Source organism: Plasmodium coatneyi, chromosome 7 (genome assembly GCF_001680005.1).
Source record: "Plasmodium coatneyi strain Hackeri chromosome 7, complete sequence".
NCBI classification, from domain to species: Eukaryota; Apicomplexa; class Aconoidasida; order Haemosporida; family Plasmodiidae; genus Plasmodium; species Plasmodium coatneyi.
Window position 1 is genome coordinate 105,263 of NC_033562.1, and position 16,581 is coordinate 121,843.

At 46.9% G+C, this 16,581-nt stretch overlaps 8 protein-coding genes across 8 annotated transcripts; 4 read left to right on the forward strand and 4 right to left on the reverse strand.

Moving 5' to 3' along the window:
* Nucleotides 1-879: 879 nt before the first annotated feature.
* Nucleotides 880-1,763, forward strand: PCOAH_00015620 (Vacuolar ATp synthase subunit E; the record flags this gene model as incomplete). Its single annotated transcript, XM_020058371.1, has 2 exons — nucleotides 880-888; nucleotides 1,065-1,763. The coding sequence occupies 2 exons, from the start codon at nucleotides 880-882 to the stop codon at nucleotides 1,761-1,763; spliced, it is 708 nt and encodes a 235-aa protein (XP_019914035.1).
* Nucleotides 1,764-2,209: 446 nt separating this feature from the next.
* PCOAH_00015630 (AP2 family) lies at nucleotides 2,210-2,869 on the reverse strand (the record flags this gene model as incomplete). Its single annotated transcript, XM_020058372.1, has 1 exon — nucleotides 2,210-2,869. The coding sequence occupies one exon, from the start codon at nucleotides 2,867-2,869 to the stop codon at nucleotides 2,210-2,212; it is 660 nt and encodes a 219-aa protein (XP_019914143.1).
* Nucleotides 2,870-3,980: 1,111 nt separating this feature from the next.
* Nucleotides 3,981-4,484, reverse strand: PCOAH_00015640 (Uncharacterized protein; the record flags this gene model as incomplete). The annotated part of the gene is made up of 1 exon (XM_020058373.1): nucleotides 3,981-4,484. One exon carries the CDS (start codon nucleotides 4,482-4,484, stop codon nucleotides 3,981-3,983), a length of 504 nt encoding a protein of 167 aa, XP_019914248.1.
* A 947-nt stretch (nucleotides 4,485-5,431) lies between these two features.
* PCOAH_00015650 (Uncharacterized protein) lies at nucleotides 5,432-6,002 on the forward strand (the record flags this gene model as incomplete). Its single annotated transcript, XM_020058374.1, has 2 exons — nucleotides 5,432-5,856; nucleotides 5,951-6,002. 2 exons carry the CDS (start codon nucleotides 5,432-5,434, stop codon nucleotides 6,000-6,002), a joined length of 477 nt encoding a protein of 158 aa, XP_019913969.1.
* Nucleotides 6,003-6,078: 76 nt separating this feature from the next.
* Nucleotides 6,079-9,015, reverse strand: PCOAH_00015660 (Dna excision-repair helicase; the record flags this gene model as incomplete). Its single annotated transcript, XM_020058375.1, has 1 exon — nucleotides 6,079-9,015. One exon carries the CDS (start codon nucleotides 9,013-9,015, stop codon nucleotides 6,079-6,081), a length of 2,937 nt encoding a protein of 978 aa, XP_019914080.1.
* Nucleotides 9,016-10,007: 992 nt separating this feature from the next.
* On the forward strand, nucleotides 10,008-11,750 carry PCOAH_00015670 (Uncharacterized protein; the record flags this gene model as incomplete). The annotated part of the gene is made up of 1 exon (XM_020058376.1): nucleotides 10,008-11,750. One exon carries the CDS (start codon nucleotides 10,008-10,010, stop codon nucleotides 11,748-11,750), a length of 1,743 nt encoding a protein of 580 aa, XP_019914188.1.
* A 940-nt stretch (nucleotides 11,751-12,690) lies between these two features.
* Nucleotides 12,691-13,872, forward strand: PCOAH_00015680 (Uncharacterized protein; the record flags this gene model as incomplete). The annotated part of the gene is made up of 4 exons (XM_020058377.1): nucleotides 12,691-12,723; nucleotides 12,817-12,898; nucleotides 13,047-13,099; nucleotides 13,225-13,872. 4 exons carry the CDS (start codon nucleotides 12,691-12,693, stop codon nucleotides 13,870-13,872), a joined length of 816 nt encoding a protein of 271 aa, XP_019914296.1.
* Nucleotides 13,873-14,020: 148 nt separating this feature from the next.
* Nucleotides 14,021-16,021, reverse strand: PCOAH_00015690 (Uncharacterized protein; the record flags this gene model as incomplete). Its single annotated transcript, XM_020058378.1, has 1 exon — nucleotides 14,021-16,021. The coding sequence occupies one exon, from the start codon at nucleotides 16,019-16,021 to the stop codon at nucleotides 14,021-14,023; it is 2,001 nt and encodes a 666-aa protein (XP_019914016.1).
* Between the last annotated feature and the right edge of the window lie 560 nt (nucleotides 16,022-16,581).

A 16,581-nucleotide genomic window follows, 5' to 3' on the forward strand; every position in this document is an offset into this window, starting at 1 on the left:
AAAAGGCTACTTCCTATACATTTTGTGCGTTCCCCCTCTCTGAAGTGCTTTCCTAACGGCTTGCCACCCCCAGGAGGGAGGCGCCAGGCGTTATGTGCCCTTTGACGGTTTACATGCTCTTAACAGTAGGATCTCATCGTTCCGCACGAGCTCCATGGGAACGTTCCGAATGGGACAAACTTTTTTCTGCACCAAGTGAATGTACCAACTAGGGGGGGCAAACTCAACCTCGGTGGCTAGGACAACGGACGAGGCGCGCCTCCCGCACAGTTCTCACGCGCATCTCCACCTTGGCTTGGTTTGCACTTTTCCTGTGGGAACTTCCCAAAAGGGAAAGAAAAAAAAAAGAAGCAAAGTTGGCAAATTCGCCAAACAATCGAATGAAAAAGTAATGTTATTTTTACACCCAGGGAAATAACCTCCCCTGCCAAGGCCGCCCCCGTTAGCGCTCACATGTTCACCTCCGAGAAAAAAAAAAAAAAAAAAAAAAAACATTTCTTTTTTTTCTTGCGTAACCTCCCCACGCAGGTTAATGGCGCACTGCATACAGGGATACGTTTCTCACAAAAATCAATTCCCTCCGTGTGGCCACTTCGCAACTTACGCGCATATCCCGCGTTAGGATAACATTTTCCCTATAAGGGATAAAGCGGCCTTTATCGTTTTATCCAAATAATTTTACATCCCCTCCGCATATGCTGTTTTTTTAGCACGCCGCGCAGGGCAGCGCTTTTTCTCCTCACCGTTTAGTGTGGGCACGCTCACCGCATCATCCAAGCATCCACTTTGGCTTGTTGTTTTTCTGCTTCCTCTTCGACTTGTTTTTCTGTTTTCTTTTTTTCCCCCTTGGGACGTTTAACAAAACCAATTGACGCGAAAATGGCACTGGTAAGCTTCGCAACGGGAGAGGAGTAACGATCACGCCGTGGAGCAAAACATACCCACGGGGATGAGTGTTCAAGGCGTGGTTATAAAAATGATCGTATTCCTCTCCACCAGTGTGATGAATGCTACCCCATCCTGATGAATGTATATCCTCATTCCAATTTATTTTCCCCCCTCAGGACGACAACGAAGCGCAGAAGCAAATCCAGCAGATGGTGAACTTCATCCTGAACGAGGCCAAGGACAAGGCACACGAAATAGAAGCGAAAGCGCTGGAAGATTTCAACATAGAGAAGCTACGCATTGTTCAAAAAATGAAGGAAAAAATACGACTGGAGTTTCAGAAAAAGTCCAAACAGATGGAAATTAAGAGATCGATAAGCAGATCCTCCGCCATCAATAAAGCTCGTTTAAAAAAAATGTGTGCGAAAGACCAAGTGTTTAAGGAAATATATAAAATAAGCAGCGAACGACTTGGAGAATTGTACAAGGATAAAGACAAGTACAGGAACTTGATCATCGACCTCATTGTCCAGTCGCTCTTCTACATGCAGGAACCTCATGTCATTGTCCGATGCAGGAATGTAGATAAGTCCATCGTGGAAAACTGCCTCAATGATGCTGTGCAAAAATACAACGATAAGTTGAAGAAGCAGTTTAACGTTACAAAGAGCGTTAAAATTGAAGTTGACAAAACTGGGAACTATTTACCTCCCCCTCCAACCAGTGATAATGAGGGAAACTCCTGCCTCGGAGGAATAATCCTCACCACGCCGAATAGGAAAATAAACTGTGACAACACGCTGGACGTTCGTTTGAAGCTTGCCATTGAGTATTGCACGCCGGAAATTAAACGAATGTTCTTTGAGACGACCTGATAGTCCACTGAGGGGGGCACCTCAAACGTGTCCCCGTTTTTCCCACAAAAGTGGGGACCATTTTCCCCATTAGTTATCGCTGCTTCCTTTTTTATTTTTACCTCCCCCTTTTTTTTAAACGTTACTTAAGACAACCCCACTTTGATCTAATATGCGCACTTCACTTGTGTACGAAAAAAAAAAAAAAAAAAAAATATTTATAAACTCATTTTGGCTAGCTGGGAAAAAAAAAAAAAAAAAAAAAAAAAGGGAAGAAACATTCTCCCCCTCAAGGGGTAGGGAAGTGGCTCTCCAGATATTTCCACCTATGCGCTTTAATCATCACACGTGGGGTAGTTAAAATTATTGGATGCCCGGTGGGCAACTCCCCACATGTAACGGTAAATCCGCCACGAAAAAGTGCACCAACACGTTGCAACCATGTTACATCCACCGTAGCGTTTGCCCTAAAACTGACCCTTGGAAATTTTGGAGTAGCGCTTCTTCCTTAGCAGACGCTCATCTCTCTTCTGAATGTAATCCATGCGTAACTGCCGCTCCGACTTGCGGTTGTCCACTCGACCTGACTCCTCCAAGTTCCTCCTAAACTGCTCGGCCGCCAGCTTCGCCTGAAGAACTCCAAACGCACACCGAAAGCGACGAATACGGTGCACCCCATCCTCCACCCACTGCACCATCCACACGTGCAGCCGATGGTAATACGAAACACCCTTCACCTTCGACACAAACCAGGGGATCTCCTCATAGACAACATTGTACTTTCGCTTGCTCCAGTACTTCCAGTTGGGTAATAAGTTCCAGGGATAATCACTTCCCAAGTGTTCACCAGCCCTTAGGGATTCTATCCACTTGGTTCGATAGTAATTGCTTGGTAGGTACTGCTGCAATTCGTTCGTCTTGGCTTCAAAGCAGTCCGATGGGGAAAGGTATTCCGGTGGTGTCACGTGTGGGTGGATAACCTCCTTCGTCTTCGGCTTGTAAGGATGTTTCGACAGGCGTGCTACTGACAGGGTACACACCTTTCTACTGTCACAGACCCGTCCCCCCAGTTTGAAGCCATCTCCCCGGGTTAGGAGCTGCCGAGCAAAGTTACCCAGCTTTATCATATTTCTCTGGGGGAGCATTCATTCCAGGGGGGTAAAATGAATGAGGAAATTACTTCTCCCTCAGCGTCATCTCCAGTGGGTACTTGTTCTTTTAACATGTTTTCTTGTCGACGTTCTCTTGCAGGCGAGGTGACTCCTACGTGATCACTTCTGCTCGTTGCACAGAGGGGGCATTTTCCCTTAGCGGTTGCTCCCCGTGTGTGCTACTTTGTATACAAATAAAAAAAAAAAAAAATAATAAAAAATATGAACAAGTCAGGCGATTTAGCTACCTTGTCATAGGCCTCTTTCCCCATTTTGTATTTTTTTTTTTTTTTTTTGGCACTCCACACCCCTTCACAAATGGAGATGCCTGTTGTGCACACGTCGACCGGCACGATGCATGCGATAAATGAACTCCTCCTTACAACAAAGGAACCACCCATTTGCGGGACCAACATAGTGGGATGCAACACCGTCATGATACATGGCAATTCCTTAACTGCCTTTTCGATGCACACCCTTCTGGGGAGAAACAAAGGAAACAAATCTAAGCGTGATTCGCATGCTGGGTAAAATGCACCCGAATGGTCATGCCTTTAAGGGGAAGAATATCTTAACCTTTACGAAGACCCGACGGGGAAAAGATCCCCACTGAGGTGTGTACTAAAACCTTATCAATCCATTTGCCATGGTTGGGTTGTCTCCCAGTTTGTTAAAAAAAGAAAAAAAAGCTATTCCTAAGTGATTCCTTCACGAGGAAAGGGCCCACCCTATCTATACACATGAACTGTTACATCACATGGATAGATAAAATGAGAAAAAAAAAAGGAGCGTTCAAATGGGGGTTCGCAAATGCAGCTACTAACAAGCTGCACGAAGTTAGTGGTCTCCGTGCTGATCTGCTTATATTCAAATGGGAAAAAATAAAAAGTAGGGGTTGAGGTGTTCCTTGGATAGCCCTCCTCGGAATGGTGCACAAAACAAAGCTACACAATGTGAAGCGGCATGGTAGTCACACGGAAAGAAGTACACTGACTGTTTGGTGATGCCTCTTCCAACATAAGGAGGGTACCGCAATAAGGAGCAGGCTTCCCCACCGTTCGGTTGCCTTTCCTCCTATGTGACCTGCCTAGTTGCCCTTCCGAGGATTCCTCAGCTTGTTTAAGTACTTGGCATAATTGGGGTGGCCAATGGCAAACATGTTATTGGCGTATTTGAACTTGAGCTTCTGCACCAGGAGGTTCACTTTATTATCGTGTGCAAGGAGGGCCAAATACGCAACGAAGAAAGATAAATAAAGAATGGACGTGCCGAATTCGTTTTCAAAAATTTTTTGCGTTAAAAAGTCGATGGTCTTTCCTGCCATGAATATGTATTCTGTCTTGGGGTTGTTTTCTTCCTCTTTGTGTTTCGCTTCAAACATGATTGGGGAGATGAGTAGCATCGTCCCTCCTGCGGTTGCCGTTGCGGTTGCGGCTGCTTTGGATGTGCCGTTGCTTCTTGCGCTTTGGGTGATCTGCCTGGTTTGCATGGATTTACTACTCACCTGCACTGATTGTTTCTGCATGCTGGTCCCGCTATTCCTCACCCAACTGGTGAAGAGAGCCCGCAGGCGCGGCAGTCCGTTTGGCATTCTGCGCCCGTGTGAATATGTGAGAACACACGTTCATGCGTGTGCTGACTGATGTAGTTCGGCTTTCTCTCTGAGGAAGCAATGTGAAGTGGTGGGTATTCCTCCTTTTCTTCAATATGGTTGAGTTCCCCTTTGAAGTACTATACACGGTGGGGAGGTACGAACACGTGGTTTAAATGTGGCTACGCGAAAGTCCCTCGTTAAAGGTCCTCTTCTACTCAGAGAATGAAACACCTTCGTCGGTTGCTCGGGGCATCACGTGTGGCTTCTTCCTACGATCAGAGGAGCAAAGAAAAAAAAAAAAAAAAAAAAAAAAAAATTCTCAAAATTGTAGCAATTGTGATGCGGGCGCTGCTACGTGTTGGTAATAATTCATCGACGTAGTTGTTCACACTGCTGACGGGGTAGGCCGCAAACAATTCGCTCCCAAACAATATTACTTGTGCTTACACGCTGGGAGTTCGCCGTGCGGGTTAGAAGTGCCCAGTCGGAAAAGGAAATAAAACGCGACGTGCACCCAACTGGGGAAAAGTAAAACCGTGGCATGTAAAGGGGAAGCGCCCCTGGAGCGAAGTACTTTTTTTTTTTTTTTTTTTTCCCTTTCGTTTTTCTCTGCACATTAACCTGAACTGATGAAGCACTTCCTGTTCATCTCCATGTGTGTTTTTTTTTCCCCTTCTGGTTATGCCTAACCGAAGAGGTGCTTCTCCCATCAGAGGAGCTTGCCCCTTTTGCAACTGAGCCGTACATTCCGCTGTGCTACCACGTTCAGTCTTCCAGAGCAATCCCCCACCATTGGCAAGCATGACATAGGAAGAGCTACACACCGAAGGAACGTCCAACGGGGTCATCAGCACAGCGAAGAGAAAGAACGTAACACAACTGAAGGGGGGAAGTTGCACCACACACCACATCTATAGGCCGCTTATTCGTTTCCCCCGCGCACCATGCAGTACAACCTGATCGGGAGCAGAATCAACAACCACTACCTGGTGGACCCCTACGTGAGCATGCTCTACTTAAAAAGGGCATACAAGTTTTTGAAGCTGCTAAAGGACAACGGCGGGGATGTCCTAATCGTAGGCAACAAGCACAGAGAAGTCAACTTAGAAAACTACTTTAACAACATTCAGCGGAAGGAGGTATGTGACCTAAACACTATAACAAACGTCACGAAGAAGTTTGACCTGCTGGTTTGCACCGACTTAGCGTTGTTCTACCCCTACGTCAAGAACGTCCTCATCCCAAAAATGCTGGTTGCAGATGGGAACACCTTCATAAAGTACAAGACTTTTTTGCACACCTTCGATTATTTCATTCCACTGACGAATGAGAAGCTGGACCGTCACCTGCACTACGTGCTGGCCCGCAGGTACCTCTCCTGAGGTTGTCACGCGTACCGGTGGGGAAGGAACAAGGAACGCTTCTTTTGTATTCGCAACTTCCCCTGATTAATCACCCCTCAGAAAGAGGAAGGAGTGCATTCCCCTGCAGGGGGTCACAGTTAAGCTGTTCTAATAAGCGGTAAAAGTGGATAGACGAATGGATGAACAAAAAAAAAAAGGGGTGACGTTCCTCCGTAAAGAAGCAATGATCATATAAAGTCGTCGATGTTAAGCACAGACTTAACTAAGGACCAGCACTTGGACTGGTTGCAAATGAGCTCCTGCGAAAGTTTGGTCTGGCCCGTTTCCTTGTACTCCTGAGACATGTTTAGAAGGAACTTGCGGGAAATATTTACGGCCGTGCTGATTGTGAGGTTCACGTTCGATAGGTCCATGCATTTGATGATCCAGGGGGGCAGCTTGCTCTTCTTATCGTTCCGTGCGTATCGAATGTCTGCAAAGATCATAATCCCATAGTCCTTCTTGTTTCGTATAATACGTCCAACACATTGGGACGCCTGGCGCATCGCGTCGAAGGTTAGAAACTCATTTTCCTGAATGTTGTATGTTTCTTTTAAAAAGTCTAACCTCGCCTTTAGGATCCTGGAGAGGGTATACTGGTAGGGGATGCCAAAAAGGATCACACACTTCCCGTAGTGCTTATCAAAATCAATCCCTTCGGCAATTTTCCCACGACAAATGGATAAAAAAACAGCTCCTTTGCCTAAGTCACATGCCCTCTTAAAGTTGTGCAGAGCAATTGTTGTTGATACGATATCCTTCGTCTCAATAAATATGAGCTTATAATCGAGGATGTTTGTTATGATGCCCAGTTCGTACCAAGAGGAGATGACCTCCTCCATGTAGATGTACGAAGGGAAGTAAGCCACGATCCCATCAGGTATCGTTTTGCACATTTCTACTAGAAGCATGCCGTAGTTTTTTATAACCGTTATGTCACTTCGTAGAGAAAACTGCGAAGATAACGGTACGAGGTCAGAACTTTTCGTAACGATAAGGGGACACACACAACTCCTATCGAAGGACATCGGAAAGGACGCCGTCAACACCGTCTTGAAGTTTAGCAACTTAGGATATAACTCCAACGGGGTGATTGTTCCGCTTGTCAGAACAACCGATTTATATTTGTTAATCACTGACTTCATTGCTATGGAGGAATCTAGACAAGCGAACTGAATTACCGGGTCGTAGATACCGGTAGCCTCCGGATAAGGCTCACATATGATGATAAACCCTTGAAAGTAGCTCCCCAGCAAGGTGCAAAAGTTACACACGATGTTTAAGGCTGAGTAGTCTTCCACATTAACTATTTGCAGGGCATTCAATATAGACTTCAACCGATCAAAACAGAACTTAAAAAAAGACGTGTCCAGTTTTGTCTCTCTCTCACATTTATACAAAAAGGACAGTGGACCTTCTGATGTTATCTCGTATATGTTCACATACTTTTTCAGGTACATCACAACTATTCTCATCAAGTTTAAAAAGTGTTCCGACTTTCGGATATTCCCAGGGAGAACCACATTTCTTACAATGTCCTCCATTAGTAACGGACTGTAGTGCAGATCCGTTGGGTCATCTGTTCCGTTATTACTACCATTCGTGGGGGCGTCTTTGCTCTCCTCGGGGAACAGACTACTAACTGTAGTTTGCTCGTTTTTACCGGTTGGGATTAGCTCCCTAGTCGACTGACCTAGTAACTTCGCCAACCCTTCCATTAGACTTTCTTCCTTTGCCGGTTTCTCCCCCGTGGAGGTATCCCCTACGGATGGTGCATGCTCTTCCACTCCAGTGGGATTTGCCCCCCCAGGGAAAATTAAATTTAAGTCTTCATCAATGTAGACCTCTCCCCTCAAGTCGGTTTTTCCTTCTGTCCCCGTGTCGGTCTTTCCTCCCCCCCGTTGGGCCTGTTCGCCCCGTTGCGCCCGGAGCTGCTGCAAAATCAGGTTGCAGTCCTGCCGCAGCTTCTCCTCGTTCATAATTCGGGACGCCTCAATTTTGCTGAGCAGCTTCCTAATATTTGAGGTGGCCTTGTTCAGGACGTTCCTGTCGATGTTCACGCTCAGTGCCTCCAGGCAGACACTGTCAATATTGTGCGCCTCGTCGAAAACGATAATGTCCCTCTTGTGTAGATTCACCCCTTTATTTATGTCCCTTCCGATGAAGAGCGACTTGGATACCTTGGGGTCGATCACGTACTGGTAGTTTAACACAATCACTTTGGCCACCTCAATAATTTTCTTTGCGCAAAAATAGGGACACATGGGAATATTCTCATTTTTTGCATTTTTATACCCCTTACACATTAGCTTCAGATCCTCTATGGTGTACACACCTGGCTGAATCAACTCGAACAGAAACTCCTTTTTGTAATTCTCGTAGTATCCACACAACCCTATGTCATTATACTCCTCCAGGGAGTTGGTCGTGTTATAAATGTCGAAATAATCCTCTATATCTATGTGTTGTCTGTTCTTTACAATAAAATCGGAGATCCTATCCGAATGTGCATTCCCCAATTGGTTTATTTTCTGGTTGATGTACTTCTTCTCCCGGACAAAGGTGGCAGTCAATTTTCGGCATTCCTCGTCTATCTTCTCACGTTCGTGCTTTCGTAGAACCCGTTCGTTCACGCACATGCACCTCCGAGCGCTAATTCCTATGGCTAGTATATCTCCTGGGGGGAAGCCACCATCGCTACTGCAGCTATTACCGCTATTAACATTGTTAACGTTGCTAACGTTGTTCCCGCTTTCAGCGGTAGTTTGGTCCCCCTTCACCTCCACCTTATCCACATTACTTCCCCCCCCGTTCTGCTGGGCACGCCGCCGCAACGTGTCCACTCTATACTGAATAACCTTCTTCAGCTCGATGAGCGACTTTTCCATCTCGGCCACCGTCCGTGTGCAAAAAATAAACTTACCCTCGTCATTCTTCTTATACTGATACGACGTTATGAGGGAAAAAATGGCCACCGTCTTCCCCGTACCTGTGGGCATCTCCAGCACGCAGTGACCCTCACTGTCCAGCGTCTTCTTCAGGTAACGCATGTAGGCATACTGCTCCGGGTATATGTAGTCATAGGGGAAGAACACCTCCAGGTCGTCCAGGTGGAAGACCACCATTGTTCACACGCAGGGGTTCAGTTCAGTTGGTCTCCGCTCCACGTTCATGCATCACGTTCATGCACCACGGAAGATAGCACTGTTGCCTTCTTCACCCCCTGATCGGTCTCCCCGCCCATTCGGGCAGAAGCAGTCCTCACCCCAACGGGTTCCAAAAGGGGGGCCACGTTTAACCTGCACAACGGGGTAAACACAAGGGGGAACTTCCCAAATGGAAAAAAAAAAAAAAAAAATTATAAACTTTTAGCAGCTACTCCCCCCGTTTGGTATCCTCCATTACGAGGAGAAAGTAACCACCATGGAGCCAATCTTCCTGCGGGGACGCAAAACGGAGTGCATGGAATAGCTCGGGCGCGGCTCACTTTACAGAGGACCAACTTGGATCGACAGGGCAGACCCACACATGTTGTGACAATCCCCCGTCACGCAGAATGGTAGAACCGCGCAAGCAACGAGATGGAGATGGAGAGCTGGTCAACGCGATCACCATAACGGAGGTTAGTGAAAAAAAAATAAACGACTTCGATACCACTCGGCCATTGCACCATTGAACCATTTAACCATTGCACCATCTGAACACGCGGATCGCAAATGTAACACCCACCTTAGTGACCACTCCCCCCAGTGACCTCCATTTTGAGGAGGTAATTACCATCTTTAACCCTCCTTCCTGAAAATGCTCACTTATATTCGCCGCACCTGTTAAGGTAAAAAAGGGAAAAAAAAGGAAAGTACCACCAACGTTATAATCACCACTACGGGGAAGTATCGTGCAGTGTCCCCTTTTTTGTTGTTTTTTCCCCCACTGCCACCTCGTGGTGATTGGTGAGTGGGTATGGATTCTTTTCCATGGCTGTGAACGATGAGGTCGAATGTGCTGTGTAGGGCAGTGTAGTGGCCTCGCGGAGTTGGCACGTTGCAAAGCATACTGATGCTACTTCGTTGCTACTCCGTTGCTACACCGTTGCTACTCTGATGCTACCCCGCTCAACATGCTTAGAAGGCTCTTCCTAGCCGCCGTGACGCTCGTTCAAGTCTGCTCGCTACGCACAGGACGACAGGGAAGAATAAACTACCACCCCCCCTGGCCCTTCCTGACCACCCCCAGGGTGAAGAAGTCCACACCCCACGAACAACACTCCTCACGCAACAGAAGCATAAGCCTAAAAAGCGTAAGAGGCATCAGGACCTTCAACCCTAGCGAATATGCAAAGAGGGAATACATATTTAACACATGGAAGGAACTAGCCAAGGCCTTTTCCTACAGCTTTTACGACTTACCGGTTCTGGAGGATTACCACATTTTTCAGAGGAGCAAAATAAATGAGGCGTACGACTTTGTTAAGAATAAGCGTCATTTAATTTTGCGGCCGGAAATAACCCCCCAGTTGGTGAGACACCTGTTTGTGCGTGAAGAGAGGGCACATCAAGTGGGCCGCCACGAAGGGGGTGAAGAAGATCAATTGGGTCAATTGGCTAAACAGAGGGACGATAACCAAATTAGTGAACATGTTGGACAGACGATCGGTCAGGAAGGGAGTCATCCTGCTCCACCCCAGAGTGGAGTATTAACGAACCGCGTGCAGGTCAAGCCGTACCGACTGCACAATCTACGCAAGGTACATAAAATGAGCACCATCGGGCAGTGCTTCCGATACGAACGAACAACCAGCTGCAGAAAAAGAGAACACTACCAGTGGAATATGGACATAATAGGCACAGACCTCATAGACGCAGATGTAGAAATCCTAACCGTCTTGATCTCCTTCTTCCGTCGAGTCCACTTACTCCCCACCGACGTAGTCATAAAAATAAATGACAAGCGAATTGTTACACAGATGGTAAAAAGAATTTTCAAGACTTCCCTAAGGGAATTTTCAGACCCCTACATTCAACATCATGTCGTGCAAAATACCCTACACAACTTGGACAAGTATAAAAAAATATCCAATGGGACGTTTAAATTTTTGCTACAGAGGAAGATGCCCTACTTGCACAAACACGAAGTAATCAACTTTTTTAACATCATTGGGAAAATACAAAGTTTACCTGACCTGGCAATATTTTTTAATTCCCCAGGGGAGCAACGCATTCTTTCCGATTTGCACACCGTGTTGAATTATTTTCAGGAAATAAATTTAAACAATTACTTCGAGATAGACTTAACTGTCGTCAGAGGGATGGATTACTACACGAACATAATTTTTGAAAGTTTCTACAGGCATAAGAAGTACAGAGCAATTTGTGGCGGGGGGAGATATACTTACCTTCTTAACGGGGGACAGCGTGTGTGTGCAGTGGGGTTTGGCATGGGGGACGTCGTCATCACGGAGATTTTATTCAACAGCCAAGCGCGTCACGGGGGGAACGACGCGGAACACTTAACGGACGAACTTTACAAAAACGTCGACGTGGTGAGCTTCTTTCCCCCCCTGGCAAAGCAGCATATTGGCTACCCCCCACGCAGCATCACACAGAGGGAACACTTCCACATAGTGGACACGCTGCGCAGAAACGGTGTGCGTGTGCACTCCCTCCTCCAGGCTGGCAACAACGGTAGCCTTTCCAAAGCTTTGAAGAAGGCCAACTCCCTGCACGCAAATTTTTTTTTCTTCTTTGATGAACACAGTGGAGTCTTCTTCCTGAAGGATTTGAGAACGGGGGGGCAACGCGCAGTGACCTCGGAGGACGTCCTGTCGGTCTACTCCTCGGGCGTTTCGCCGCCACCCCAGTAGTTGCACCCGAGCCGATGCGCGGAGCAGCGCAGCCTTACCCCCAATGGCGGGAAACTAATTTCCCCATTAAGCACGTTTGTGGTACGTCAGCTGCTCGGCCACCCATTCGTTCGTTCGTTCGTTCATTCGTTTGTTTGTTTGTTTGTTTGTTTTATTTTTTTTTTTCCCGTCGTCCGCACTGCAGCCCCGTGCTAACCTTTTTTTCGTCCTTTTTTCAAATTCCCCCCGGGGGGTTATAACTAGGCATACCAAACACCCCCAACAATGATTTGTTTTTTTTCACCGAAAGGTCGTTTCGACGGGTACACCTACCCTTTGTGGAGATTTCCCAGCTAAGGGAAAAGTGCACAACAGCCCCAACTTCACTGCACAGTGTAGGTAGCCATTTTTTTTTTTTTTTTTTCCTTTACATGGTCAGGCGTTTTTTTCCTTTTTTTTTTTTTTTTTTTTCCCATTTTGCCTGACCCGTTCAGGCGAAATTGGTTAAATGGCACTTTTTGAAAAAGCGAAAATGATCTAACCCTTTCCATTTGGCGAAGCAGCGATTAGCAAAACGTTCACCCCAACGATTAGTCATAGTTTTCTTTTTTTTTGTTCTTCTATTTACCCTAACATGGGGGACCTATGAATGGCACATTGTGGGAACCCCCTCTCCAACGTCGACAAATTAGATGATGCGATGTAGGGGGTGATGGGGAAGACCGCATTTTGAATAATCCAACATGAACGCACTTATCGGGCAGCAAAACGCACATATATAGCTCTACACCGTGTGGCATCTTACGGCACAAAAAAAAGGAGGCCAATTCTGTGTCCACCCTCCAACTCCTCATCTTGCTGCAAGGCAGTGGAGTAAATTTTGTATCATTTACAAGGGAGATACTGTGGAGGTAGGAGTGGTATATTTCTCATCCCTTGTGAACTCCAGATCGGTAGACCAATGGAGGACAGTGACGATGAAGATAACGTCCAGGTAGGCGTTCCTTCCCCCGCAGCGGACACGCACAGGAACATGAACACGCATAATCACACGCATACCCACATGATCGTCACTCCCCCCCTGTAGGTGATCGTTTTTGGAAACTCAACGGAGGCCAATTTTGACGACTTCTACAGAGAACAGGACCCAACAAAGGACGAACACGGCGGTAAGCGCAGGGCCTATGGGAGTTGCCACCCATGAGGAAGGGACCCTCGCAAATGATCACATGCGCCTCCCCTTTTCTGTCGCTTTTTTCTTTCTCACTTTCGTCCCTAATTTTATTCCCATTTGTGTGTCTCCCTTTTCTATCGCAGGGGATGGCAGGGGGGACCCTGACGGTGGCGAATTTTCCAGGGGCGAAGCCGAAGTAAGATAAATGGAGCAAAGCGAAGCGGGGATGAAAGCCATGACGCTATCATTCAGTGGTGTCCTATGCTGCGAAGCAAACACCACCTCAAGTAACTTCTACCACCACATACACGCCCCCTTTAGGAAATACCACGTGATGTAGACCTGGATACGCAGGTGCAAAGAGCCACGCGGGAGAACAAAGTCTTCCTCAAATACGACTACACTCGGGAGAAGCCGTGGGCTCACCACGCAGACAAGAGCATGTGGTTCAATTACAACTTCGATGAGCACTCCTTCAAGGAGTGGGTCCAGAAACACATCGACAAACGGATAGAGAAGCAACAGAACTATCAAGTCGAAAATGCCGACAATATATTTGAGGACAAATTCAGGGCTGTTGTTAGGACCCCTCGAAGCTTTGAAGAGATAGACCGCAGGGGGTATGGTGACCATTACGAACAGAACTACGATGACGACCCCTTACGGCGTAACCTGAAGGGAGCAAAGAACAGCACAACGATGAAAGCAAGTAACTCCAGGAAGGGGGCTTTAAATAATAATTACGTCCCTCATAGGGGTAATAACACTCTGTTCCAACCGAACGAGGAGAGCAGCTTCCCTTTCCAACCCCTTAGCGAAGAAGACAACTACATGGATGGTCGGAACAGGAAGATGCCCCCCGAGAAAGCATCGAATAGAACGGGGGAGGGAGGTCACTCCGCTCAGGGCGAAGACCTCACGCAGTTCCAAGATTTAGTTAATTTTTTTAAGCTGAACCAGGGGGTATAAAAGCAGTTCATGGAGGGGGACACACGAGGTGGAAGAAATAAAAAAAAGCGGATGAAGGGACATGTACTGATAACATATTGGGTTACATCTAACCATGGAAGGTTTCCTGCACTTGACGTTGCCACGTTATCGCGTCGCCGTTTTTCCGCTACACCTCGCAGGAGAGCCCCTCGTACGCGCTGATCACCTGATCCATCGCAATCAGTGAGCTCTGCACGTGGTCATGAGACACACCGTAGCTGTTGTACTGGTACATATACGCATTAGTACCGTAGAGCATCTTCGCATGTTGTAAAATCTTCTTCAGTGTAGGTACAGGGGTTAAGCAATTCGATACCATCGCCAAGCTGTTATAGGTAAAGTCCCTGCTTTCATCAATGTAGACCTCCATCGGGCTGAGAGACCTATGGTTATACAACACGTGATTCTTAAACAAATCGAAGTTAATGTTTTCTTGGAGCTCTCCACGAAGAATCATTTTGGAGCCAAACACTACATTATTATGTCGAAAGTGGGTGCTAGCTAATGGCCCTTCTGCGGGTACACTTCCCTGGTGCATACGATTGGGGGGGACTCCTCCACGTGTGGATTCTTGGGGAGGGCGAGCCCCCTGAGTACGCGCCGAATAACTCTTCGGGCCCCTACGGAGGAGGACGCAATTCTGCTGGACGCTGATGTAGGACTTGCTGAGGGATTCACGCAGATGTAGGGGGATGTGCACACGCTTTAAAAAGGCGCAACTTTTGTGCAGGTCCCTGGAGGACAGTCGGACGAAGTACGGGTCGACCGTGGAGTTCTCCGTGGGGACGTAACGGCCACCGCCACCACCGCTACCACCGCTGAGTGTTCCCCCCCCGTTCGGCCCATCATAATCGACGATGCGTCCATTTATAACCATCTTGTGCATGCGCTTAAGAAGCATACTGAAGGTGTTCTGTTCAAACTTCATATTTTCCTCGAAGACTTGTGGAAGATATCGCGTCGTAAGGAATTTATAACTGGGGTGGCTACAAAGGTCAGCCAGGATGGAGTTCATAGCATTGGTATACTTGGACCCGCCACAACCTCTCACGTTGGCAAAGTCCAGAGGCAACCCAAGGGTGTAAGTCAGGAAACGACTTATGTGTTTGTTTATTTCGTCAGTGTTAATATTTTCATTACTCATCCTCTTGCACATTAACTCAAACTTCTCATTTTCCAAAAGGATAATCCCATCGGACGAGTCATACAGGGATGATAAGCAGAGCACTGAATTTAAGCTTTGCACACTGATCTCCCCAAACATGTATGGCAAAACACACACATTGATCAGGTTGACTGAGGAGTATTCATCCTTTAGTAGATATGACAGGTAGGAACTTATTCCACTTCCACTTCCTCCAGCTAAACTATGAAAGAGGATAATGTTGTCTACTCCTTCTTTGCTGTCATTACTTTCCATTGTCTTTTGTACCAAATTGAGAAAATCCTCGCATATGTTTTTTGCATGCACGTTAAATCCGTAGGACCAATTATTACCTGACCCGTTCAGGCCGTAAATGAAGTTCCTTTTGTTGTACTTCCACGTGTTTATTGGGTACTCCCTTTTGCTGTTCCTCTTCCTTTGAGGCTTCCCTGTCGACGGGGAGGAGATGACTTCTTCCTCCTCTGCATCGTCGTCCCCCCTGGAGAACACCTTCACCAAGTTGTTTGAAGGTTCGTAGTATTCCTCCATTCCGCATACATACTTATGCTGTGCTTCCGAATCTTCGGTACTTCCATGAGGTTTCTTCTTTTTATTCTTCGACCTGTTCACATTCGTACTGTTGTCCAGGGGATCTCTCCTCTCCTCCGCGGCCGTCTGGTACAGGCACTTTTCAATAACCTTCGGCTCCATATCGATAAGGATGGACCTCGCTATGCAATTATTCAAACACATCACCTCGTTGCTTTCGCTTAGGAGCGACTTCCTACCTTTGTTGTCATCTGCATACTGGATCACTGGTAGGAGGTTGTTTCCATACTGCCACTCCTCTTCGAAGTACATGTCCGCCAGCTTCTCTCGGAAGCCTTCGTTCTTTGCCGAACTGACATGCTTGAAGATCGTGTCGAGGAATGCATGACCCAGCTGGTTGCCGCATTGCCCGATCTGCACGGTCAGCACCGTCATCTTGCACTGTTGCGTTGATGCCGTGTTGACCCTTTTCAGTGGTACCCCCCTTGCTCGCCCCGACAGTCGCCCAATTGGGGAAATGCCCACTCAACGCAGTAATGGGACGGTCTTCCACTGTCTTTCCACCTTCGGAGCGTTGCCCGCCGTCAACATGGCCATTAGCATAGCCATTGCGGTTAATAGGTTTTTTTTTTTTTTTTTCCCAGCTAGCCAAAATGAGTTTATAATTTTTTTTTTTTTTTTTTTTTTTTTTTTTTCCTACACAAGTGCAATTGCACATATGCTGCATTTTTTTTTAAGGTTCCTTGTTGGGTGACACTCTACGCGTTCCACTGTTTTCTTTTTTCTCCTTTTCTACTTCTACTATTGTGAAGGTAAGGTCCTTGTTGTAGCGCTCTCCGGTTGGCCTTTCCACCAATGTTATTTTCCCCGAGCGGATTCCTCCCTCCATTGCTCCACTGGGCGCACGCGGTCGTGAAAGTACACTCCATGTGAGAAAAAAAAGAAAAAACAGTTCCTTGTCAGCATCACTGCACACACTTGGTATGCATGCGGGA